General features: G+C 39.8%; 1 protein-coding gene across 4 annotated transcripts in view; it reads right to left on the reverse strand.

Annotated features, from left to right (window-relative positions):
* LOC140202972 (protein tweety homolog 3-like) overlaps positions 1 to 25,917 on the reverse strand; it is a 202,874-nt gene that overhangs the window by 67,410 nt on the left and 109,547 nt on the right. For all 4 annotated transcript variants that reach the window (XM_072268621.1, XM_072268620.1, XM_072268619.1 and 1 more), the window contains exons 4-7: positions 24,461 to 24,681; positions 20,141 to 20,236; positions 15,546 to 15,618; positions 722 to 797 (exon numbers count right to left, since the gene is read on the reverse strand). In XM_072268621.1, coding sequence (XP_072124722.1) covers positions 722 to 797; positions 15,546 to 15,618; positions 20,141 to 20,236; positions 24,461 to 24,681 — 466 coding nt within the window. The remainder of the gene's footprint in view (positions 1 to 721; positions 798 to 15,545; positions 15,619 to 20,140; positions 20,237 to 24,460; positions 24,682 to 25,917) is intronic.

Here is a 25,917-nt window from a genome sequence, read left to right on the forward strand (position 1 = left end):
ATCTGGTCCAAGAGAGAACAGGGAGCAGTTAGAGAGTGCAAATATTGACCAAGTATGTAGGTGTGTGAAATACCTAACATCAGACAGTCACATTCAAGTGAGCCTGTTAAGATCAAGAAAATGGAAACAATAAAAGTGACAGAAGACACCAGAAATGTGACAGATATACAAGCCATTCAGTTAAGACTGACTGCTGAAAGGAAATAGAACACCATTACTGATTTTATATCTAGGTTTTAACTGGTCCAAAAGTTCTCAGATCAATTTCCAGTCTTCTCAACACCAAGGTAGATGAAGTTCAAAAACAACTTGACCTCACAGCTATCTACAGAGTAAAGTTTATTTATAATTGCTAGTCTTTATGGAGTTGCAATTAACTTTGAAAATAGCATATTGCAAAAAGGCATACAAATTCAAAGCAGAAATGCTTCAAAAAGTAGAAGTGTTTCTAAGTAAAGTTCCATTTACAAATACACTTATAAGAACTGTTTATTTCAACAGGCAAGTGAGTCAAGATGTCAGAACTTTGTCAATACTTTTACTCCAGTATATCGTAAAATATTTTCCTCATGAACAATGCACATTACCCATCAGTTCAGAATCCTAAAATGGATAAATCAGAGCATTGAAATCTTTATTTTGTTAAATTAAATTTTTGCTAGAACAAGACACAGGGAACACCAGAAGCAGCTTTTAAAAGTTGTATTCCAAGACAACATACCTTTAGCAATAAGGCCATGCTTATCTGCCATTTTGGAAACGTATACATCAGGAGACACGCAGAAATCACTTGAACCCTGTTCAAGAGATGAAAATGCCAAATCAATAATGCAGAAATCAAAAATGACTGGAAACTGGAAGAGCACCTTTAAGAATTATTAATGTAATTTTTGTTAGTTACTACAATTAGGGCTGCATGATGAATGATTACACTGGCTTTAAACAGGGATACATAAAGCTCCAATCACAAATAAGCAGCAACATTGTTCTAAAGATGTCATAATGTTCTCAAAATGAATAGAAATTGATGTCAGTGTCATTTCAAGATGCAATCCAGAGATTCCATTATTGTTTGAACAATTACACTAGATTTTCTGGTAACTTTTAACCCACCCCCACAAAACCCTAACCACAAAGTCATTGCCAAAAAACCAAAAATGCTATATTCCCCTTCAACACTCAATTATGAAATTTAATTATTTTCACACTTTTTTTTCTTTCATGAACATCTAATATATGACATTCATTTATTCTCAAATGATGTTATTGTGTAAGAGCAGTAAGTGACAGTAGGCAAGTTGGGGAGCAGGGAAATTGGCCGAGAGGTGCGGGTGGGTGGGGTTTAGAAGTAGGAAGTGTAAGTAAAGCAGACCTGTAGTGAACGAACAGTGAAGTGTAGAAGGGTTAGACTGAGGATGCTGCAACAGGCACCTACATTAAAAAGAATTTATCCACAAGGGCAATGAATGTCGTAAATTTTTATAAATCTTTGGATGACACTGCAAAATGTTTCCTGATCCTTGTCTCTACGAATGAACTTGAAAATGACATACACTTAATCCTCTATCAATTGATTTACCGCCCGTGGAATCACATACTTGAAGTCAGTCATGTGTTACAGGGAGCTTCGATAAATATTGTGCAGTCCTCCAGGGCCTCCTCCTAAGGCGTCTGTGCATTAAGGGAACTTCTGCCTGAGGATTCTCAGGAATCAGAATCACGTAACCACCTAGCCTCCCTCTAATTAGGATGGGACTTAATTACATGGAGCAGGGCAGAGCTGAGCTCTGGGTGACAGGTGCAATGCTGGAAATCTTCCCATTCTCTCTCAGCTCAGACAAAGCAACAGCTCCAGAAATAAAACAGCAGCAATTTATCACCGATATGAGTTATAAATCAGGCCCATTGGGTCTGATTGCCTTCCCAAATGGAGATTGCTATGATTTAGGTGATTGTGGAGCTTAGTGTCACTCCTCTTACTATCACCAAATACAGTTAGACCTGTGGTTTAGGAACAGGAAGAAGTCACATAATTTATTGTTTCATTTACATTGGAAGAACCATAGGACCATAAGATATAGGAGCAATATTATGCCTTTCAAGTTTACTCCACCATTCTATCATGGATGATATATTTTCACTTTCAGCTTAATTTTCCTGCCTTCTCCCTTAACCTCTGACACCCTTACTAATAAAGAACCTATCACCTCCACTTTAAATATACCCAACAACTTGGATTGCACAATCATATGTCACCACCTTCTGGCTAAGGAAATCTCTTCTCAACTTTGTTCTAAAGGGCTATCCTTGTATTCTGAATCTGTGCCCTCTAGTCCTAGACTCCTCCCACAATTGAAAACACCCTCTCAAAGTCCACTCTATCTAGGCCTTAGTGGAGTCAGCAATTTCTGTTATCTATGGGGAAGATCCCTGCCACTAACTCTCACAAATATTGAGAAGAGAGTGTAAGTTCCTTATTTAGAAACTTGCAGCTGCTTTTTCTATCATTTATGAAATCTGATAACAGCACGGAGTCTCTGGTGGCTTGATGACCATTCCCAAGTTTTCAATCGCAAGCTTTGCTGAAGGTTTGACAATACACATTGAAGTGACGTTGACTTACAAGATGGATGGTTGAAGGAGTAACATGGCAATTCAGTATGGGGCAGTGCTTTCTCTTTAGAGCTTAGTGATTACAAGCAATGGGTTACAGAAAGAAAAACAACTCCTCAAACTTTTAGAAAATCTGGCTGTTCCATGCAAACAATCTGTTGAATTTCAAGTGCTTTAATTTCATTAAGAATGAAGTCATTATTGCCCACTATCCACTTGGATATGGTTGTCATGGCCAGGGGTGGTAGTGGGGATAAGCTCCCACTAACTACAAAGTGCTCTAAATGGTGTGCAACTCTTAACAGCCTCTGACTCAAGTCCCGCTCTTGGCCTTCACGTGTGTGTGGCTCAGCTACTACGCCCGGTGGAACTGTTTCTACCGACAAGAGAGGGGGCAAAAGCAGACAACTGGCACCTCAAAACCAGTTGCTTCAGGCAGGTGAGGCTCGTCAGCCTTGGACGGCAGCCCACCTAGGAGAAGGAAAACTCTGATTTTAAACCTCCACTGCCTTGCGGCCATACCCACCCATGGGAAAGGCTTCGGAAGTAAACCCCGAGGAAGAAATCTGGAGCTGGGGTCCCTAAGGCAGTTTGATGTTGTTTACAACTTCTCTCTGGCAACCTCTGCGACGACACTGGTGCCAAGCTGCATTGGCGCTTTCCCTTCACCTGGACTACATCAGTGACGTGGAGAGGGGGAGCCTGCTGCATGGACAATAGCCGGTTCTTCAAATCTTTCCACGCAGGCTTGTTCCCTGGAGAGGACATAGACCACCAGAGGTGCAAACCCATGATCCCCTGGGATCGACAGCTGCCTACTACTACTATGGCTCAAATAATTCTTTGCCCCCTCACAGCTCAACTATTTCATGATTTTGTGGAAAGGGAAAAGAGGAAGGGAAGCAGGGGAGGGGGGGAAATCAGACCCAATATTACACTCCTCCGTTGGAAAACCAGGCTTTCCTCTGCAAATATTGATCAAATCCAAAGTAATCCAGGACACTAACAATTACTCAACCTGGTACCTCAATGAGAGAATTGTCATCGACAGCCAGTATTCAATTCAGCTTCAAAATGCCCTGAAAGTTCATACTGAAGATCAAACAGATTCAGCTGGACAAGTAGGGGAAGTACCAGTGTGTTTTTAAGACTATAGTCAAACAGATGTGTGTGGTCCATGGTATCAGAGACTTGACAATCCTAACCTGCATCCCTATATCAAAGCACTGTACAAGATAGAGTTGAAGTTTGCTTTCAGAGGGAGGCACCTCTACACTTTAACAAAAGCAATACGTGTGCCAATTTGCTGGGAGCTTGGTGTGGACAATATTGCACATGTGCCACATTTACACACATGGAGGACAGAACTGGATAAATACTGAACTGCATTAATTTTGTTTATCCATGTCATATTTACTTCTAATTAATGCTGTCATGTTTTTAATTTTCCTGATCTGTTCAACTTAATCTGGTAATAATTTTAGAAACTTCCCTTGTAATTTTTGAATCTCAAAACGATTGCATTTGTTATCATCAGTCCTCACATTCTCATCCTATTTATTTTCTAAATACGACTCAAATACATCCACTCAGTACTCAATGCCAAACTTTTGCATTTCAGCTCTGTTGACCATCTTCCTAAAGCATTTAAATTATTACCAGCTGGTTCTGTCAGCTGCTGGACAACCTTCCAACATGTTGTATAGTATCTCCGTTGAATTCTCAGGTTTCCTCTCCAGGAAGTCTAAACCTCAATGCAACTATGACCTTTCACATGCTTAAGACTAGGGATTTGACAAAATTATTTAAACAATATTCTCTCAATAATGAAAATACCATTAATCTGAACATCAATCAGTTGGTATCACAGTTTAAGATCTACAAAGGGAACAAATATTTGCATGCTGCCTCTGAGCCTTCAAGAAATACAACTATATAGTCAAATACAAAGAGCCGACACATTCTGGTCTCACCCTTCCCTCTTTTTTTGCTTAACTGTACATTATACGAGATAATCAGAATTAGGTTTATTATCACAGGTATGTGATGTGAAATTTGTTAACTTAGTAGCAGCAGTTCATTGCAATACATAATATAGAAGAGAAAAAATAAAATAATAATGTGTTATTCAGTATACTTTACACCGTACACGTATATTGAACACATTAAAAATCTTGCAAAAACCAGAAATACTATATATATTTACTTTAAAAAGTGAGTTAGTGTCCAAGGGTTCAATGTCCATTTAGGAATCGGATGACAGAGGGGAAGAAGCTGTTACTAAATCACTGAGTGTGTGCCTTCAGGCTTCCGTACCTCCTACCTGACGGTAACAGTGAGAACAGGGCATGCCCTGGGTGCTGGAGGTCCTTTATAACGGACGCTGCCTTTCTGAGACACTGCTCCTTGAAGACGTCCTGGATACTTTGTAGACCAGTACCTAAGATGGAGCTGACTAGATTTATAACCCTCTGCAGCTTCTTTTGGTCCTGTGCAGTAGCCCCTCCCCCCATATCAGACAGTGATGCAGCCTGTCAAAATGCTCTCCACAGAGAGAAGTTTTTGAGTGTATCTGTTGACATACCAAATCTCTTCAATCTCCTAATGAAGTATAGCTGCTGTCTTGCCTTCTTTATAACTGCATCAATATGTTGGGACCAGGTTAGATTCTCAGAGATCTTGACACCCAGGAACTTCTGATCCCTCAATGAGGATTGGTATGTGTTCCTTTGTCTTACCTTTCCAGATGTCCACAATCAGCTCTTTCGTCTTACTGATGTTGAGTGCCATGTTGTTGCTGCGGCACCACTCCACTAGTTGGCATATCTCACCTCTGTGCGCCCTCTCATCACCACCTGAGATTCTACCAAAAATGGCTGTATCGTCAGCAAATTTGTAGATGGTGTTTGAGCTATGCCTATCCACACAGTCATGGGTATGTTGAGAGTAGAGCAGTAGGCTAAGCACAACCCCCTGAGGTGCACCAGTTTTGATCGTCAGTGAAGAGATATTATCACCAATCCGCACAGATTGTGGTCTTCTGGTTAGAAAGTCAAGGATCCAATTGCAGAGGGAGGTACAGAGGCCCAGGTTCTGCAACTTCTCAATCAGGATTGTGGGAATGATGGTATTAAATGCTGAGTTTGAGATTATTTTTACAATTGTTCAATTATCATTCCTTTGTTATGTTTAAAGCAGCAAATCGCCCCATTGTTCTAAAGTAGCATTATCAAAAAAAGACACTGAGCCATGACAAAATATTTAAACAAATGGCCAAAAATGAGGCAGTTATTAAAGAGCCGCTTAAAAGGAAAAATAAAAGACAGACATTATAAATTCTAATACTTAGGGTCTCGGAAACTGAAGGCAAGTCCACTAATGGTGGAAAATTTAAATCTGGAGAATGTAAAGAGACCAGAATTAAAGGACCACCAATATCTCAGAGCTGTGATGCTGAAAGTGGTCACAATGATGAAGCCTCAAGGAATATGACAACTTATAATTAAGGTGCGGCTTAACCAGAAGTCACCCAGCAAGCACAGAGGGTGATGGCTGATTAGAATAATGTAAGTCAGGGCATATGGAGCAAAATTCTAGCTATCTCAAGTTTATTATGTGTATAGTAGCTGGCAGTATGTAAGAAATATCCCCTCCCAAAAAAATATCCTTACCAGAATCATTTGTATCATTGTGTCACAAGACTGCATTCTCAAGGAAGAATGTTTTTTGATCTAGATAACAAATTGATACACAACCTATAAACTCCACTCACATGTTAGCTTGAGAACAGAATGTTATTTCACTAACATTTTTTAAATCTACAATGCAACATTTTTTCAATCTTTATCACTATGGTGCTCATAACATTATCTAGACCTGCAGATTTTCACTCTTCTAAAACTCAAAAGTGAGAAAGCAGGCTACAAGCCTGCTTGATGGATGCAAAAGTACTGCATAATCATTTATCAACAAAATTTATTGAATGCAATTTATACTAATCCCATTCATAATAATTCAACCAACAGGCAACATAGTTTGCAATGAATGCTTAACTTTGAGAAGAGTTTCTCATCAGATATTGTGCATTCAACTCAAGCTAGTGTTGGCATTGTGCTGTAAATTAAAGAGTTTAACAAAGTTAGTACTAACGTAGAGCTTCTGAACAAAATATATATTTCAATATATCAACTGCTACTTACTGACCTAGTGACATGTTAGAAAGTGAGAACATAATTAATATGAAATAAAAATTGCTAGTTAAAACCAGCACATTCAACTTTGTCTTCTTTCAGATGGACTCCCAAACACTAATACCTGAAAGGAAAGGAAAAGTCTACGCATGTTCACAGCATTCACCTGGAACAAGGTATGTATTGTATATTACAGACATCCCACCCTGCAAAAACTGATTTCAAGGAAGTAGTACCATCAATTTGTGGGAGACTTCCGGGAGACGTGGGATGTCTGCAATAGAATAGCTCCCTAGCAGTCAGCCAGCTAGTTTAAATAACGTTAGATATGCTAATGAACAAATGACACCTGTTAAACTCACCTCAACATGTCTTTTACAGTTTTAACCCAGCATGGGCAATAGAAAAGTCACTGTTGCAAACAGTGCAGCGAGCAACACTGTCATTATTTTTGACCCTTATTAGGCAGGGGTACACTTTAGGGTACTCTGGGGTGACGTACGTTTTATATTTTCTTTTTTTTCTGGAACACTCTGCCACGGCGCTCCCTCGCATTCGTTCTCTCTCCCTCTCTCCCTCGTGCTCTCGCTTGCTTTCTCTCTCGCGCTCTCTTGCTCTCAAAAAAAATTGATTTCCGTGATATTGTATATAATTTGTGGGCATCAGGGAGCCACTATTCATATGCGGGAGACTCCCGGAACTTCCAGGAGAGGTGGGATGTCTGATATTACATGAAAGATGTTACCAATTTTTCTAATAAGAAAAAAGTTGTTACCAGAGTTACCAGAGAGTAGAAATCAAATATGCAAATCAATGATGTAAAGCAAAACTCAATGGCCCAAAATATACTTACCTTCTACTAGAAGTCCTGTAGCGAATTCTAACAGTGAAGTGTTACATGTGGGGATGTGACTGTGTATAATGAGACTGTGAGGAGCATCATCTGAATCACAAGTAAGCAAAGCACCAGTACATTTAATGCCTGCTGCTAAAAACAGCACTGAATACTGGAACAGAGCACAAAGGCCCTGGGCTAAAGGGTCGGATACCCTTTGCATCTGTCCCACAGTCATGACTTTCAGGATCTATGAAAGCCTTGTGAAAGTTTCTAAGTAAAAGGTTCCAGGATCAGGACATTTTTTTTCTTTCAATGAGAAAGCAAGAGTTTGGGATGACAATGAATTATAAGGCAAAATGGGGGGGGGGGGGGGGCGGCAGAAGCACATACCAGAAAAAAGGTGAAAAGAGCAAGTCACATTTCCCTTGAGAAAAAGCTGAGTGGAAACATAACAGAGTCTCTGATAACTTTTAAGAGTGAGCACAGAGAAAATGTTTAGAGTAAATTTATTATCAGATTACATATATCACCATATACTATCCGGAGATTCATTTTTTTGTAGGCTTTCATAGTAGAACAAAGAAACACAATAGAATTAATGAAAAATTGCACTCAAAGACTGACAAACAACCAATGCACTAAATGCTAAAGATGACAAAATATGCAATACAGAAAAAACAAATAATAGTGAGAACATGAGTTGTGGAGTCCTTGAAAGTGAGTCTACAGGTTATGAAATTAGTTCAGTATTAAGGTAAGTGAAGTTCTCCATTCTGTTTCAGGAGCCTGGTAGCTGAAGGGTAACAACTGTTCCCGAACCTGGTGGTATGGGACCAGAGACTCCTGTGCCTTCTTCCCAATGGCAGCAGCGAGAAGACAGCATGTGCGAGATGGTGGAGGTCCTTACTGATGGATGCTGCTTTCTTATGGCAGCCTTCCTTGTAGGTGTGCTCAGCGTTGGGGAGGGCTTTCCTGTGATGGACTGGGCTGCATCCAATACTTTTTGTAAGCTTTTCTGTTCTTGTGCATTGGCAATTCCAAACCAAGTCATGATACAACCAGTCAGTATACACTACATCATGCACCCACAGAAGTTTGTCAAAGTTTTGGATGATGTGCCGAATCTGAGTAAACTTCTAAGAAAGTAGAGGCACTGCCGTGCCTTCTTTGTCATGGCAACTACATGCTGGTCACAGCACAGATCCTCTGAAATAATAGCACCAAGAAATTTTAAGTTACTGACCCTCTTCACCTCTGATCCCCAAATAAAGATGGCTCATGAATCTCCAGTTTCTTCATCCTGTAGTCACAACCAGTTTTGTTGACATTAAGAGGTTCTGATGGGGTATTTCAATCTCCCTCCTAAATGCAAATTCATCACCACCTTTGATTCTGCCAACAACAGTGAGCAAATTTAAATGTGATCCTGGAGCTGCACTTAGCTTCATAGTCATAACTATAATGAGAGTAGAGCAGAGGACTAAGCAGACAGCCTTGTGGTATACATCTGCTGATGGAGATTGTGGAGGAGATGGTGTTGCCAATCCACACAGACTGAGGTCTACAAGTGAGGAAATCAAGGATCCAGTTGCAAAGGGAGATAGAGGCCTGGGTCTTGGAGTTTACTGATTATTTTCAAGGGTATGATAATGTTGAATGCTGAGCTGTACTCAACGAAGAGTATCCTGATGTATATATCTTCACTGTCCTGGTGAAGAATCACTGCCGACCTGGTGCTGTAGTAGACAAATTGGAGTAGATCTAATTACTCAGGCTGGAGTTGTTATGCTTCATGACCAACCTCCACTTGAATGTGAAATGTCTCCAATTACAGGGAAGAACATTACCAAGACATACAGTATCAGTACAAGACAGTTACCACATAGGTATTTGAAAAAGAATTTCTCATCCCAAAGGTGGAGAGAACATAAAAACAACTGCTACAACTGAGAGTGGTCAAAATGAATAGCATAGATTTATTCTAGGAGAGGCTAGACAAGCACAAGCACAAGCTAGAATGGAACAGAGGGATTATGCTGACAGATATGGATATAAATGTGAGCATACATCATGTATCCAAATCAAACAGATTGTAAAAACAGACAGGAGTCTAAACAATGTACACCAAAAAATAGTTTTTAAAAATAAAGATAGCACACAGATTGCCATTATAAAAGGTGGTAGAGACTAAACTGTAAAATGGAATATGGATGTGAGATAACTAAGAAAAGAATCAGAATCAGGTTTATTATCACCGGTATGTGCCGCAAAATGTGTTAATTTAGCAGCAACAGTACAATGCAATACATGTTAATATAGAAAGAAAAAAAAGTAGATCAATTACAGTAAGCATATACAGTATATGTATATTAAATAGATTAAAAAGTGCAAAACAGACAAAATATATTTTTTAAAAAGTGAGGTAGCGTTCATGGGTTCAATGTCCATTTTGGAATCATGTGGCAGAGAGGAAGAAGCTGTTCCTGAATTGCTGAGTGTGTACCTTCAAGCTTCTGCACTTCCTTCCTGACGGTAATAATTATCTCCTCGGTAATGGGGGCCCTTAATGATGGACGCCGCGTTTCTGAGGCACTGCTCCTTGAAGATGTCTTGGATACTACGGAGGCCAGCACCCAAGATGGAGCTGACTAATTTTATGACTTTCTGTAGCTTCTTTCGGTCTTGTACAGTAGTCCCCTCCTCGAAAGCAGAGAGTGATGCAGCCTGCCAGAATGCTCTCCATGGTAATTCTATAGAAGTTTGAGTGTTTTTGGTGACAAACCAAATCTCTTCAAACTCTTAATGAAATATAGCTGCTGTCCTGCCTTTGTTATAGCTGCATCAATATATTGGGATCAGGTTAGATCCTCAGAGATCTTGACACCCAGGAACTTGAAACTACTCACTCCCTCCACTTCTGATCCCTCTATAAGGATTGGTTCATGTTCCCTCGTCTTACCCTTCATGAAGTCCAATTATTCTTAGCAACAAAATACATCCAACCAATTTTTAAACAAAATTAAATTTCAAACTTCTAAAAGTCTTTGTAAGAGTCCTATTGCAAATATAATCCAGTGAAATAACATTTTATAATTTAGCACAAATACAAATAAAACCAACATACACTTGAAATTCAACATGATATTACTGAATAATACTGCATAAAAAATAGCAATATTCAGTGTGGGAAGAACAAAAAAGTTACATTAATAGACTGGATAAATAATTGAGAGCATATTATGAGCCCATCCTCCACTTGTGCTAACTGATTCAAATGTGCGCAGGCAATGCCAAATTTCCCATTTAGATCCATATTTCAAGTCAGTGACAAATTAGTTGTAAACAAAATGAAGGTCATAAATGAGGCGATGTCACAAATGTCATAACCTACCTTGAGATTCATTTCCTTGCCAGCATTCACAGTAAATACAAAGAACCACAATAGAATCAATGAAAAAACGCCACAACAAAGACAAAAACTGTGCAAATGCAAACAGAAAAACAAAATAATAATAATATATAAATAAGAATAAATATCGAGAACATGACTTGAAGAGTCGTGATGGTTGAGTGGTAATAACCGTAACTGAAATCTGGTGGTATGGGACCCGAGGCTTGGTACTTTCTTCCTGACGGCGGCGGTGAGAAGAGAGCATGGCCTGGATGGTGAGGGTCCTAAGGGTGGATCCTGTGACAGCGCTTCTTGTAGATGTGCTCAATGATGGGAGTTATTTGTGGAGATGTCATATTCTTCTTATGGCAGTACAGGTTTCATCTGCATGCTCTCATTTTCAGAAATATGCAGGTTGATTGATTAATGGACTGATGGAAGTTGCCCCTGCTATAGAACAGTGGTAGAATGTTGAGAGGAACTGATAAGCTACCGGGGAGATGATGCAATTGAGGAGCAATATAATATTGGATTAACAGAGGATTGGTTAAATTGATGTTCAGAAATTGGCCAGATTCTGTGCATTACCTCTCTATGATACCATCTCTAAAATGTGATTAAATCCTTCAGTTTGATACCTGTGAAACTGCAAAGTACTATACAAAGCAGCTCTTCAGCAAAAAGATCAGTCTGATTTTAGGAAAGCCACCTAATTAACAAAATAATCTTTCAATTAACATACTTCTGTTCTTCTTCAGCTGTCCATCGATTTCGATGTTGACTGTGCTGAGAGTTTAGTCTGTGCAGGCACGTTTATAGGCCACAAGACCAGCATTGGATCGGCACAGTCTCCCACATCGGTTGCATTTGTGATTTGACTGGTCTAGCAGCAAATGTCTGTGTTCATGACGTCCTTCATATTTCTTCTGCCTTTTCTCCTCGATAGCTGGGATTGACTTCTTGACAATGCAGTGCCAACTTCTTCTGTCCAAAGCATCTTTCTCCCAGGTGTTGACATTCAGGTCAGTGTTCTTCATATGGTGCTTGAGCACGTCTTTGTAGTGCAGCTGCTGACCACCAAGCCTCCTCGTTCCTTCATGTAGCTCGCCACAGAAAACAGCTGTGGGTAAACAATCATCGCTCATTCTTGTGACATGACCATTCCAACGCAGCTGAGAAGCTGTGATGAGCGATTCTATGTTGACTGTCCCAGCACGTTTCAGCATCTCCACACCTGGTACCCTCTCTTGCCACTTGATGTATAATATTTGGCGTAAGCGCCTGTGTTCTGTCCTGGTCAATTTCTTGATGTGCTTCTGAAACAATGCCATCGTTTCAGTTGAATAAAGCAGAGATGGTAAAACAGCTGCTATTAACAAACTAAAGCCTTACCATGGTCAGTTTTGCACTGATTGCAGCAGAAACACCACTACACTTTACTTTGAAACAAGTTAACAATTGGGGGTAACAATTAGTTCTGCTACCTCATAGCTCCAGACACTCATGTACCATTGTAGGGTAATATAATTGGTGGAAATGTACATAATTCACAACAACCGATATCAAGTTGGGGTTCACTTTAAGAGGCTGGTCTGACATGATGTTGTATTATGTGAAGTTCTGTTGCCGTGCCCTTTGTGTTCAGTGCTTGGAGTACAATAAATGAGCTGTTAGGTTTTTTCTTCAACATAAAACACCTCAGGCCATTTTATTTGGTGACCCCGATGCACTGGGATGATTCCAGAGTTATTGAACATGTCACCCAATGCAGTCGCTTTTAAAGTGCTGGAGTTTTGGGAACAAAATGTCATTGCTTGGTTTGTACAAGCCGAGGCCCAATTCGCACTGTGAGAAATCTCCACTGGCAACACCAAATATTTCTATGTAGTAGCGTCAGTGACTCAGCAATTCCACAGCTGTGAGAATGGCGAGTCTTCTAGAACACCCACCTGAACACAATAAATACCAATCACTGAAAACTCCACTTTTATAGACTCTTGGACTGTTAGAACTGACTGTGCCAAACTGTTGCTCTCTTTGCCCAGCCTTGGCAATGCTAAGTCATTGGAGCTAATGGACCACATGCTGTCTCCACTGGGAAATCACCATCCCGGTTTTAATTTTGAAGAACCCTTCATGCAGTAAATGCCTGATCAGGTTTGCATACCCCTCGCTAATGCACCTGTGAAGGGTTATAGGGAGCTTGCTAAAATGGCTGATAGTCTACACTCATCCAGGCAGCAGTGCATCATTCCTCTCCTTTCCCTGCCTCAATAAGCCCAGTCAGCAATGCCCCCAATATAAGGATGCCCGCGGCTCTGAAACAGATGCCCGGCCTGCGTTGTAACTATGCTCACTTTGGTAGGAACACGAGGAACTGCCGACCACCTTGCAACCTCGACAGTGCCAGTGCTTCGGGACATCAGAGGTCTGTGAACACTGGGTTCCAGCTGCCAGGGTCGTCTACTGTTCTGCAGCCACTCTACTTCTTCAGCCACCAGCTCTCCCAAAAGGAAGCACAGCGCGTTTGACTGTGAGCTTCTCAGCCTCTATCTGGCTGTCCGCCATTTTCGTTTTCTTCTACAGGACCACTATTTCACAGTGCTTGTTGACCATAAACCCCTCGTGCATGCAACGGCCAAAATATCAGACCCTTGGTCTGCATGATAATAACACCACACGGCCTAAGAGTTCACAACTGATACACATCGTCGCAAAGGAAAAAAAAAATGCCGTGGCTAATTGCCTCTCATGGCCAGCCGCTGAGACCATACACTTAGGGGTTCACTATTTTGGCATGGCAGCTGACCAAGTTTACTGAACAGCAGTCATGGGCCTGTCATTGGCTAACATTCTGTTTGAGGAAATTGTTTTTCTCCTGTGTGATCTCTCAACTGGATGCCCTCGTCCAATCACCCCTGCAAACTGGAGGCAGACTGTTTTTGACTCCAAACATGGCCCCTCACATCCAGGCCAAAAGACCTCACAGAAACTGGTTGTAAAAAAAGGACGTGCATGATTGGACTACAGTTCATGTGGAGTGCCAGCGGGCAAAAATTAACCATCATGCTCAGGCGCCACTGGCACCACCTGACGTCCCTGAGAGACGGTTTGACCATGTTAATGTGGACTTGTTGGGCTGTATTTCCCCCAAGCCCCTCCCCAAAGGTTTCATACGCCTTACCATGGTGGACTGTACCACCTGTCTCTCCAGTACCAAAGATAGCTGTAGTCGTGGTTTGGATGTTCATCAGCACCTGGGTTGCTTAGTTTGGCACCCCATCGGATATTTCCTCTGACCCCAGTCCCTAATTCATATCAGAAGTCTGGGCTTCTGAAGTGAGAAGTCTGAGATGCCCAGAATCTCGGCATTAGAGTACATCACACCACGGCGTATCGCCCACAGTCCAATGCCTATGTGAGCACTTTCACAGCAACTCAGAGGCTACCCTGAGAGTTTCCCTGACTGATGAGTGTTGGCATTATCATTTCCCCGGGTTCTGCTGGAGCTCAGAACAGCTCTAAAAAAGGATCTGCAGTTGTCTGCAGCCGAGTTCGTATGCAGGCAGCTATTATGAGTGCCAGGATATTTTATTCCTGATGCCATGACATTCCTGGTTGGCCTCTCAGCAGCAATTCACCATCCTCAGTAAATTCAATTCCTTTTCACCTATTCCTACCTCCCATCATGGCATACAGAACTCCTGCTTTCCTGCTGATCTACATTCCACCTTGCTCGATTTCATTGACCATGATGCACACCAACATCCCCCTTAGGCCCCCTTATGATGGCCCATTTCATATTTTGGAAAGGAGAGTAAAGACTTTTATCACAGACAAGAGACGTAAACCTGAATGTATTTCGTAGATCATGTTAAGCCCACCCACCAAGATTTGGAGGATTCTGCTATCATGCCCCTGCCGTCACAACATGATCATAATGTGTTAACACACCTCTGGGCGAGCCAGAGACACCTACAATTTCTCCACCCGTGGAACACAGGACCCAAGCCAGGCAGCACGTCCGTGCTCCGGACAGGCTCACGATGCCAGTTGTAGTGAAATCTATGGGGGGTTAAGGGGGCTGTGTAAGGTAATGTAATTGATGGAAACGTACCTGATGACATACTACTTACGGTCTGACGTGGTGACATAAGACGTGAAGTTCTGTAACCACAGCTTTTGTTTTCCATGTTTAGATTACAATAAATGAATTGTTACAGTTTTTCTTAAACATCAAATGCCTCATGCCATTTTACTCATGAAAACCTACACCATGAGAGAGGAGTCTGCTTCTGTGTACTCCCATTTCTTCCCATCACGTAAAAGCACGCCGGTAAGTTAATTGGCTAGTGTAATTTAACCCTTGGTATAGAAGAACTGCATAAGGGACAGAACAGCATGTGTACAGGGAAATAAGAGTGGGAATGGGTTTGCTATGTTGGGAGAAAGCATGGATATGATGGGCTGAACAGCCTCCTGTAATACGTGTAAGCAAGCATGCAAAACTCACCACTGAGACTGCCAGCTCCAGTCCGAGAGAACTCCAGCTGATAATCAAAGTTAACACTCCCAGCAGAGCAGCACTGTAGAGGAGAGATATGAGGAAATTCATTGCTCTATTAAAAATAACACAAGAGATTAATAACAAAACCACTTCGCAAAAACGAAAACCTGCCATGTTAAAATATGAATCTCAAGATGAAAGTTCACCACTTCCCTGATTCACAGAAGAAAATTAAACTGTTTAAATATATTTAATCTGTTTCTATCTCTGACAAGTGAAACTGTGATTGTTTTCAAATCTTTAGATTCACTTTACCATGCCCTTTTTGATGAAAGGTTACCAATCTAGTCAATGAGCCACATCATCCTGGTGGACCCATTTATATTGCTGTTTCTGGTTAATGTATGCCCATACTTACTCGGGCCAGATATGCAGGACCTATTTTGCTGAACCTTGAGACCGCTCAGTCAGGCAGCAAGCTCCTCATGACAACTTGGCCACTGTCAAAGTACAAGGTCCCACTTTCACTGTAGCCAATGTTGAAGTGAAAAATTAAGTTTTCTTTAAAATCGAGGAACAACTGAAGAGCAAATAATTCAAAACGAAATGTAAACTTCTCTTTATGAAATAAATAAATAATAATACATTGAGAAATTTTTTTAAAAAGCAATTTTTTTTAAACTTAATTGCCCCTTTGCCTATAGGTCAAGAATCTCCTTGGAATCTATCCTGGTGTATACCTCAGTGATAACTCCCTGACATTATGATGATGAACTCCAGTAAGACTGAATCCAGGTGCCTGGAAATTCTGGACAGGAAGCCCAACCACTTAATACATACATACTTAATACATACAAAAAAAGACCCCGTACACTAATATAATCAGAACAGCACGCAATAGATTCCATAGCCTACAGATCCAATCAAAGCTCGACAACCCTACCACTTTCAGTAATGAATAGCAGTGGAGTTTTACACAACTAAGAGGACGCATCAGTAACAGTATCTTCAGCCTCAATAACAGTCTCTTGCTTCAGCAGAGTCCAGGAAGCAAGACACAAAGACCAAAACATTCACAGGCACCAAAAAATCTGCAGATGCTGGAAATGCAAAGCAACACACACAAAATGCTGGAGGAATTCAGCAGGCCATCAGCATCAATGGAAAAAAGAGTAAACAGTTGGCGTTTCGGGACGAGACATTGACTGTTTACTCTTTTCCATTACTGCTGCCTGGCCTGCTGAGTTCTTCCAGCATTTTGTGTGTGATGCCAAAACATTCAAAACCAGGTTGAGGCACATGATTCTGAGACAATGCCCTTGGATCACTGCTGACAGGAATTCTATATGAATCAACTGTGTGCTAGAAGTGCAGGCCCCAGGATGGATATCCTGGAATGAGTGACTCACCCAAAATCCTAAAGGCATTCTACATACACAAACTAAGGTGCAGGTCAGGATTATAACAGGATACGTCTGTTTAGATTTGTGCAGGGCCAAAGCTTAAGTAGCTTGACGTTACCCAAGAAATTGCCTGCTCGACTGACACCTCACCTATCAACCTGAGCAATCCCCCACCCCCATTATACTTGAAGCACTTCTTCATTACAATGCAACATCTAATAAGAGAAGTGCACTGCATTTACTTTCCAAGTCACTTTAATAGCATCTCTCAAACTTGCACCACCAACACAGACAATGACATGACCACCTGGAGGTTCTCCACCCTGCCTTGAAAATGTATTCATGTTCTGTTGGTCATTCATTGTCACTAAATCAAAACCCTGTAACTCCTTGCATTAGAAGGTGATAGCATTTTCACTTGCATTGAAGCAGCTTATCAAGATTAATCATAGTCAAAAAAAAAAGTTGACAATGTCATAATTTGTGCATGAATTAAAAGCTTGCATTTTAACAAATGAAATAGGACCAATTGTAATGCTTCTCCTTAAATATTACTACAGGTGTCCCGCGCTTTACGAACGTTCGCTTTACAAAACCTCACTGTTACGAAAGACCTACATTAGTACCCTGTTTTCGCTTTCAGAAGGTGTTTTCACTGTTACGAAAAAAAAATTCAGCGCACGATAAAAGGCAGCGTGCCCTGGATTCGGAACTGCTTTGCTTTAACACGTGCCCGTGAGCAGCCGTTTGCAAGATGAGTTCTATGGTATCGGAAAAGCCTGAAAGAGCTCGTAAGGGTGTTCACTTATGGTAAAACTAGACATAATTAAGCGTTTTGATCATGGTGAACGAAGTAAGGACAACGTGAGTTTGGCTTGTGGAACTGACGAACATGATGTTGAAGAGGTTTTGGCATCTCATCACCAAGAACTGACAGATGAAGAGATGATGCAATTGGAAGAAAAAAGGATAACAATCGAAACCGAATGAGTAATGATAAAGTACGACTTTAATTTTGAAAGGGTATGTCGGCTTAGGGGATATTTGCAGGATGGTTTGAGTCTTTATTAAAGAACTGTGTGATAGAAAAATGCGCGAGGCTCAGCAGTCAAGCAAGCCTTCCACATCAGCCACAGCAGACGACGAACCTCGACCTTCGACAGAGGCGGGCAGAGATAGAAGATGAGCTGCCTGCTCTAATGGAAACAGGCGACGAGATGACACCCCAGTGTCCCACCACCCCAACCCCCAGGCCACGGACAGATACCGATTCACAGAGAATGCAAAGCTAGCCGGGAGACACACAGCACATCTTTAAGAAAAAAGCTGAAATAAAAATGCTAATTAATTAGGTGCCGCCGACACGTAATTGTCAGCCCAGATCAGAGACGACGCAATCGGAAATCGGCACTGATCTGGACCGACAATTACGGGCGGCACCTAATTAATTAGCATGCTTGTTTCGGCTTTTTTCTTAAAGATGAGCTGTGTACCTCCCGGCTACCGCTGGACCCCTGCATTCTTCGCGGCAATGTATCGCTCAGCAGGCTGGAGGGTGGGGGCCATTGCACCACCCAAACTCCAACAAGTCTAACACACCATCGTGTGCTCCACGCTGTCGTCCCGATTCCCGTAAGTGATACTACACTGTACATACATCATTTCTACTTTATATCGGCTGTGTATTTTTACATGTCATTTGGTATGATTTGGCAGCTTCATAGCTTAAAGGTTACTGGAGAGCGCTTGCGTGAGATTTTCTGCCGACGGCGCTTGCGTGAGATTTTCACTACGGAGAACAGTGCAGTAATGATTGTGGAAAAGTATTTCTACTTTATATAGGCTGTGTATTTATCATATCATTCCTGCTTTTACTATGTGTTACTGTTATTTTAGGTTTTATGTGTTGTTTGGCATGATTTGGTAGGTTATTTTTGGGTCTGCGAACGCTCACAAAATTTTCCCATAAAAATAAATGGTAATTGCTTCTTCGCTTTACGACATTTCGGTTTACGAACCGTTTCATAGGAACGCTCTACCTTCGGATGGCGGGGGAAACCTGTACTATAGATGTTTTATATGGAGAAGATACAATTTAGTAACTGAAAAGTTAAAAAAAAACAACTACAGATGCAAACCAAAATATTATAGATGCTCAGCAAATCTGGCAACATCCGTGGAGAAAAAAAAAGTCAATGATTCTGGCTGATGATGGTTCATGAGAATTAGAAAAAATGAGTAATAAAATATTCTTTAAATTACAGGGTGGACAGCATGAAAAGAAAGTCTGTAATCAGGGAGACTGAATATCACAAGCATGGTGTTGGGCCCAGCTGAGGGAGTGGTGACTCTACACTACTGCAGAGCAATTACCACAACTCTCTCTCTCTGCCAGAACCACTATCACGTGTGTTATTCAATGTCTCAATGTCCACACGATTGGAGACATTCCAGTTATTCCCTCCACCACATCGCCAGCAATTTAAAGCATAATTGACTTTCAACCTTTTTTTTCTTCTTCTTCTGCCAAGTCGTCAACCTTGAACCCTAACATTGCTTCCTTCTCCAGAGTTTGCTTGACCCACGAAGTATTATGTATTTTGTCACAGAACAGCCAAGCGCAATACCATCAAGTAAAATGATTAATCGTGGAGAGAAGTAATCCGACAAGCACAAAGTTGACTCAGCTGATAGCAGTGCCGTGCAGAGGGGAGCAAGGTTCCATGGGAAGCTGAGGCAGTGTGTGAATGCTGTTAACTATCCAAACAAACGGTCATGATATTAAAGTGCTGGGAAAGGCAAGGAAATTGGCCAGGGTTCTAATTCCTCTGCTGGAAGTACTTATGCCATCACTAGGAAATGATTAAAGATCTTGCCAATATTATGTTTTTTTAAACTCACATCACAGACTTTGCCCTCAAGAGCAAGTGGAAATTATGGATAAAAAAGGGGGTAAAAGTAGGTCACTAAAACAAAAGATCCCACAAGTTCTTACCCCTGGTTATGAAACAGTAACAGGCGCTGACCCTTATGGAAAGGTAATTTTTTCCACATGCTACCTTTCCTGTTAACCTGGGGAGAATTGTGAATACCACTGAACTGCAGCAAATCACCTTTGATTGTATTTTATTAAAGATATAACCAAACCCAACTAGCAGAATTTACAACGAACACTCTGCAATACATAATCACACTTACCAAATAAGGATTGCTTTTGAGTTTCTAATTAATCCAAACAGCACCAGTAGACAGATAATAACGTCAAAAAGTAGCAGGCCAAGATAACCCAACCATCTTTAAAGAAAAAGAGCACATTTAATAATGTTAACAAAGGCAGAATTATTTCATTTGTATCACATACCACTTATTGATAAAAATCTCACTGACATGTATCAAATTTCACTGGAATGCTTAGATAAAACACTAGTCTCATGAACAGTTGTGTTTAACCATCTCTGGAATCTCCTGTACGTGTCATGGCTGAGATCAAGGAATTCATTTAAAATGCTAAACAGGAAAGCATCGCCGCAATTGTTAAAATAATTTTCCATTTTGAGAGCACATAGAACAAAACTGTCATTTAACTTTTTAAACACTAATATCCACCATAATGGTAGTGAACACCAATATCCATAATATCCATAAACACTATGTTCAAACACTATATCCACAATGCGAGTGAACAGAACTTTGCATACAGACTTTGTTACAATTACATAAAATATTTTAATCTTTATATATTTTCAAATTGACATCTAGGAGGCATTATCAATTTATAAAAAAACTTGATACACTGCTTTAACTTGTGTGCATTGCAACAGAACTAAATTTTAGAACAATATGCAAACTATTACAGTTTGGCAACCTTGACTGGTGGGGTACTACAGGGATCCATGCCTGGGCCCCAAACATTCACAAATACAATTTTAGATTACTAATAACACGAAAAAGAGAAAATGTGTAATGATGAAGAGGATTCAAGGAGGATATAGACAAGATGAGTTGGGGTGGTGGTGGGGAAGCAACATGAGAGGGCGCATGGTGTGAAAGAGTGTCAAGTTATCCACTTTGTTAGGAGAGGAAAAAAAATTAGAGCTGTTGACTTTTTTTAAAAAATGGTAAGACATTTGGGTTGCCCCTGTGCACAAGTCACTGAAAACTGATCTGCAAATGCAACAAAAGGCAAATCGTCTGTTGGTCTTCAATGCTTCAGAATTGGAGTACAAGAGTAAAGGTGTCTGACTGTAATTATTTAGGGCAGCTGTAGTACACAAGCTGTATCTATAGAACTTACATTTCCTCATTTATGAGGAGGATAACATTACATGAGAAACAACTATACGGGTTGGTGGAATAATTGGTTTGTCATCTAGTAAGATATTGAACTATCTGGGTCTATTTCTTCAAAGTTTAGATGAGAGGCAACTTCACTGCGCTATAAATTTCTTAATAAGACTACAAGACAAATCCAGGAGGGATGTTTTCCTTGACTGTACAGACTACAGTCATAGCTTCAAAATAAACAACACCATTTAAAAATGAAGAAAAATGTCTTCTTTCAGGCAAATTGGAATCACTACCCTGGAATGGTAAAGAGACCCAAGCATTGATTTCATTCAAAACTGAGTGATGGGTTAGGGTCTGAATATTAGGGGAGTCAAAGAATATGCAGATGGAGCATGAAAATAACATTGAGGCAAAGATTGGCCATGATATTTTTGAATGCTAGACTAACTGGTGGGCCACATGACTTTGTTTCCCCTTTCTTACATCCCTCTGAGCAGGGGTTCCCGACCTTTTTGATGCCATTGACCAATACCATTAAGCAAGAGGTCCATGGATCCCAGGTTGGGAAACACTGACTTACAGCCTCCTACATAAAGAGTGCTAGATTCCTTGCTGCATAGTTCAGAATTATTGCCACATTGGTTGGATTAAGTAGGTCAAGTCATACTTAAATTTTGTTACATGACCTTCTGGGATGTTCAGAATTCTTTAGTATTAAATTTCATGACTGTTAAATGATCAATGCAAGAATAAACAATTAAATAACTAAGTTACAAACACACATGCAAAAATGTTAAATATATGCTCTACCTCTTACTTTCAAATAATTGTTCAATTTATAGTAAGGTTGTTCTAATTACATCCTGTGCTATATGCTGACAGGTTAAGAGGTTAAGTGCAAGAATGCTGCCTGGACACTGCAAGAGAGGCAAAGAAATAAACTATTGAGATTCTTGGACCTGTTTCATCATTCATTAAGATCGTGGGTAATTGATGACCAAACCAACCCTGTTAATTGAAAATATTAGGCAAATGTGACAAAGGTACATTATTCTCCGATTTAGAATAAACAATTGCTAAAGCTTCAACAAGTTTCTTGCAAGTTCCACAGTCCTTTGCATTTAACGTCTGCTAACTTCACTCTTGCAAGGCCTGACTCTGCATTTTTTTATTTAAACGGGGAAAGAATATTACAGGAAGGCATCACAAGAACACATTTATAAGACAGAAATAGCAACAGGTTAAAAAATAGGAATATTAGTCAGAGAAAAATAAATAAGTGACAGCGTTTTTGAAGGATTCTATCAAAGCACAAGAATACATATTTGAAGGGCTACAATAAGGAAGGCCCATTTAAAAAGCATAGAAAGTGACAAGGAAAATAGTTCAGCCCACAGTATAGGTTACAAAATGGGAAATATGATCAACAGAATCACACACAAATCAGAGGTATTATTTTTAATGAAAAATGCCTACCGATTCTATTGTTTTAAGACTGGAATTATTCACTGTAGAACTTTAAGAGCCTTATTGCTTCATTCAAGTAAAGGATTACAATTTATAAGTCAGAGCAGCTACATTAAGAGAATTTTTAAAAATATATAAAACACAAAATACGCACCATCCAATACAAACATAGGAAAGCAAAACTGAAATAAATTAAATAAATTGTTCCATTTATTTAAAGACAGAATTCGCATGGAGAAGAAGAAAGAATAAAGAAAGAAGGAAGTGAAGTAGGAGAATAGAAAATGATATAACACATGATCGGCATTATAAGCACTTAGCAGGGGAATATTAAGCTGGGGAAAGATATGCAAATCAAACCACTAATAGCAGTTAAGTCATTTTAACAATCTCACGTTGGACTGAGGTATTGATGCACCATAAAAAGCCTCTTTTAGGAGTACATCCCGTGATGCTCCATAAATTGCTTTGGGCCCAGAAAAACCTTAACAATCACGATATGAATTCATTTGTCAAATAATAAATCCATACAAGATATGCTAACTGATGATGTGATGTTAGATTCCACTAAATAATTTGTAGATCTGAGGGAAAAAAATTATTGAAGTTCTAATAAATTAAAACACACAAATCACTACAGGGAAGAAAAGATTATTTGAAGATGCAGAGCCAAATGCACTACTAATCACACCAGCAGTCCAAGTAAATACTGGATAATAACCAAATTTGATTAGATTGGTACGCTTACGTTTTTGAAATTATATGCTGGAACTTGGAGTTCCTGGAATTATATTAGCACTTGCAGAGCGCTTTTATAGCTGCCAGAATAAACATTCAAAACAATTGGTTAAAAATTGATGTTCTCAATTTCTCAGGAAGAGGTACAAGATGGACTGATAATACCATAGACAAGTGGCCACCTGCAAACAACCTTTACTGATAGGATCAGTAAAATGACAAGTAATTGGCACAGTAGTCCCCTTGAGTCTGAAATCTGGCTGTTATCAGCTTGCAGCTGAGCTGCACTGGCAGCAATTATGAAGTAAAACAAATCTGAATGATGTAGCAAATCATAAACACAAGAGATCCTGCAGATGCTAGAAATCCAGAGCAACACACACGCAAAATACTGTCTGGCCTGCTGATTTATTCAAGTGTGTTGCTCTGAAGGGTATGGGGGGGGCTACCAAGCCAAGATTCCAAGGGAATAATGTAGGACGTGAGAAAATAATAAAACCAGCCTAAAGAAAAAGTTATCATAGAGCAATCTGAAATAGATTCTGTATATAAAAAAAACTAGCAGAAATTTAAAGTAGTCAGGGTTAATAATGCTGAAGCTTTCAAAAAGTACGTCATCAACATAAACATCATAGTGTTAAGTGCTTTAAATTAGTTAGTATTTCTCAGATTTTCCTGCTTTAAAGTTTCTATCATATAAAAAGATTTCTGCATGTGATACTGATAGCCAGTTCTTTGTTGAGTTGGGGAATGCAGTCTACTAAGGTCATGCCTCAAACATTCAAAACTTTTGACCACTAATTTTCTGGTCACAAAGTAAAAGCTGAAATGAAGGCTGACCTTTGGAGCAAATAATGGGAGAATATATGTCACAGCAATACAACAAGAGCTGTTTTTCTACAAAAAAGGTTGAGCACATGATGTTACATCCAATAATTATAGGCTGATCACAGAATGCTTAACACTAAATTAGTTATAACTCCCCAGAACAAACATCCTTCGCCTAAGAATCCTACTCATACATACCTGTAGTAATCATACAGTTCGATAAGAACGGCCAAGTCTTCCAAAGAGATGTCACTCTTTTCCCAGAATGGAATTTTAACTAGCTGTCTACCAAGATTTCCAAGAAGATCCTTTAACTTCTGCACGCTCTCTAGATACCGTGGTTCCTTTGCAAACAAATCCTGTAAGGTATGAAGGCTTCCTTCTACTGTCCTATTCAGATCTCGAGAGCTCTCAGAAACCTGCATTGAAAAAACGTAGATTAAAAATGGTAAAAACTTTGGCAAGTGGTCTGCATTTCCCTTTAAGTTCTATGATAGTTTTATAGTAAGATTTGCACATTTCCTTTATGAAGGGTAGAACTCATAACATGGATGCAGCCTGTACTTTTTTTTAAAATTATGTCTCAAATGGACTGCATATTAAATCATTTGCCATACTGTTGTCTAGATGGTTAAAATATATTAGTGGATATGCCATTCAATATCAAATAAATTTCAAAATCATTTCACCATACCTGTGATGTTAGCTAATTAATTATTTCTAAAGTACAAAAATATTAAATAAAACATTCATGTAAACTTGGGAAAACCTGCAGCCACTGCAAAGATGACTGGCATTGCAGAACTAGCACCCCTCATTCAGCTTGACAGACAAGAAGGAGTTTGTGCTGGTGCTGATTGTTTTTTGGAAATAAGAAGTGACCAGCCCAATATGTAAAAAATGAGAACAAATATCTTTAAAAATCCTAGCTTGAGGCCATCAGGTTCTGAAAGTCAGACCTTTGCTACTGCAAGCAGCCTTTTTCAAAATTTGAAAGATAAACTATCTTCCAAAAACATACAGACAGAAATGAGGCCATTTATTCACTTGCGCCAGGATCAATCTTCAAGTACATCACGGCTCAAGTTCATTCACCTACACTAATTTTGTAGATTAAGTTTAAGACACTTATCCATATCTTGTTACAAACTTTTAACTGAGTTAGGCTCAATTGTTTTTTTTTGGTGAGGATTCCATATTCCCAATATGCTTTATGAAGTACTTCCAGACACCATTCCTTCAGACCGGATCTAGTTTTAAGGTTACATATTCTGGCTCCAGACTCCCTTGTGAGGAAATAATTTCCCTATCTGCATTATCAAATCCTTTAATCGTTTTAAGTACCTCATTCAGATCATCCCTTAATCTTATATACTCACAGGAAAACAAGCCTAGCCTATGCAATTTACAATTTAATCCTTTTAGTTTTGTATAGTTCTTGTGAGTATGTGCTTTATCACTTCAAAGGCCAATAAATATATCCTTCCTGAGATAGTGCCCATCTTGAAACAGCTAATAACCACGCCCTTAATCGACTACAATAACCTGCAATCCCTTGCAATGAAGCTTAATCACAGTAAAATAGCTATAGTGTTAGAAATAAAATTGTGAGATGTTTTAACCAGTTGTAGAATGTAAAATAATTTAAATTCCCA

The sequence above is a fragment of the Mobula birostris genome, chromosome 9 (genome assembly GCF_030028105.1).
Source record: "Mobula birostris isolate sMobBir1 chromosome 9, sMobBir1.hap1, whole genome shotgun sequence".
Lineage (NCBI taxonomy): Eukaryota > Metazoa > Chordata > Chondrichthyes > Myliobatiformes > Myliobatidae > Mobula > Mobula birostris.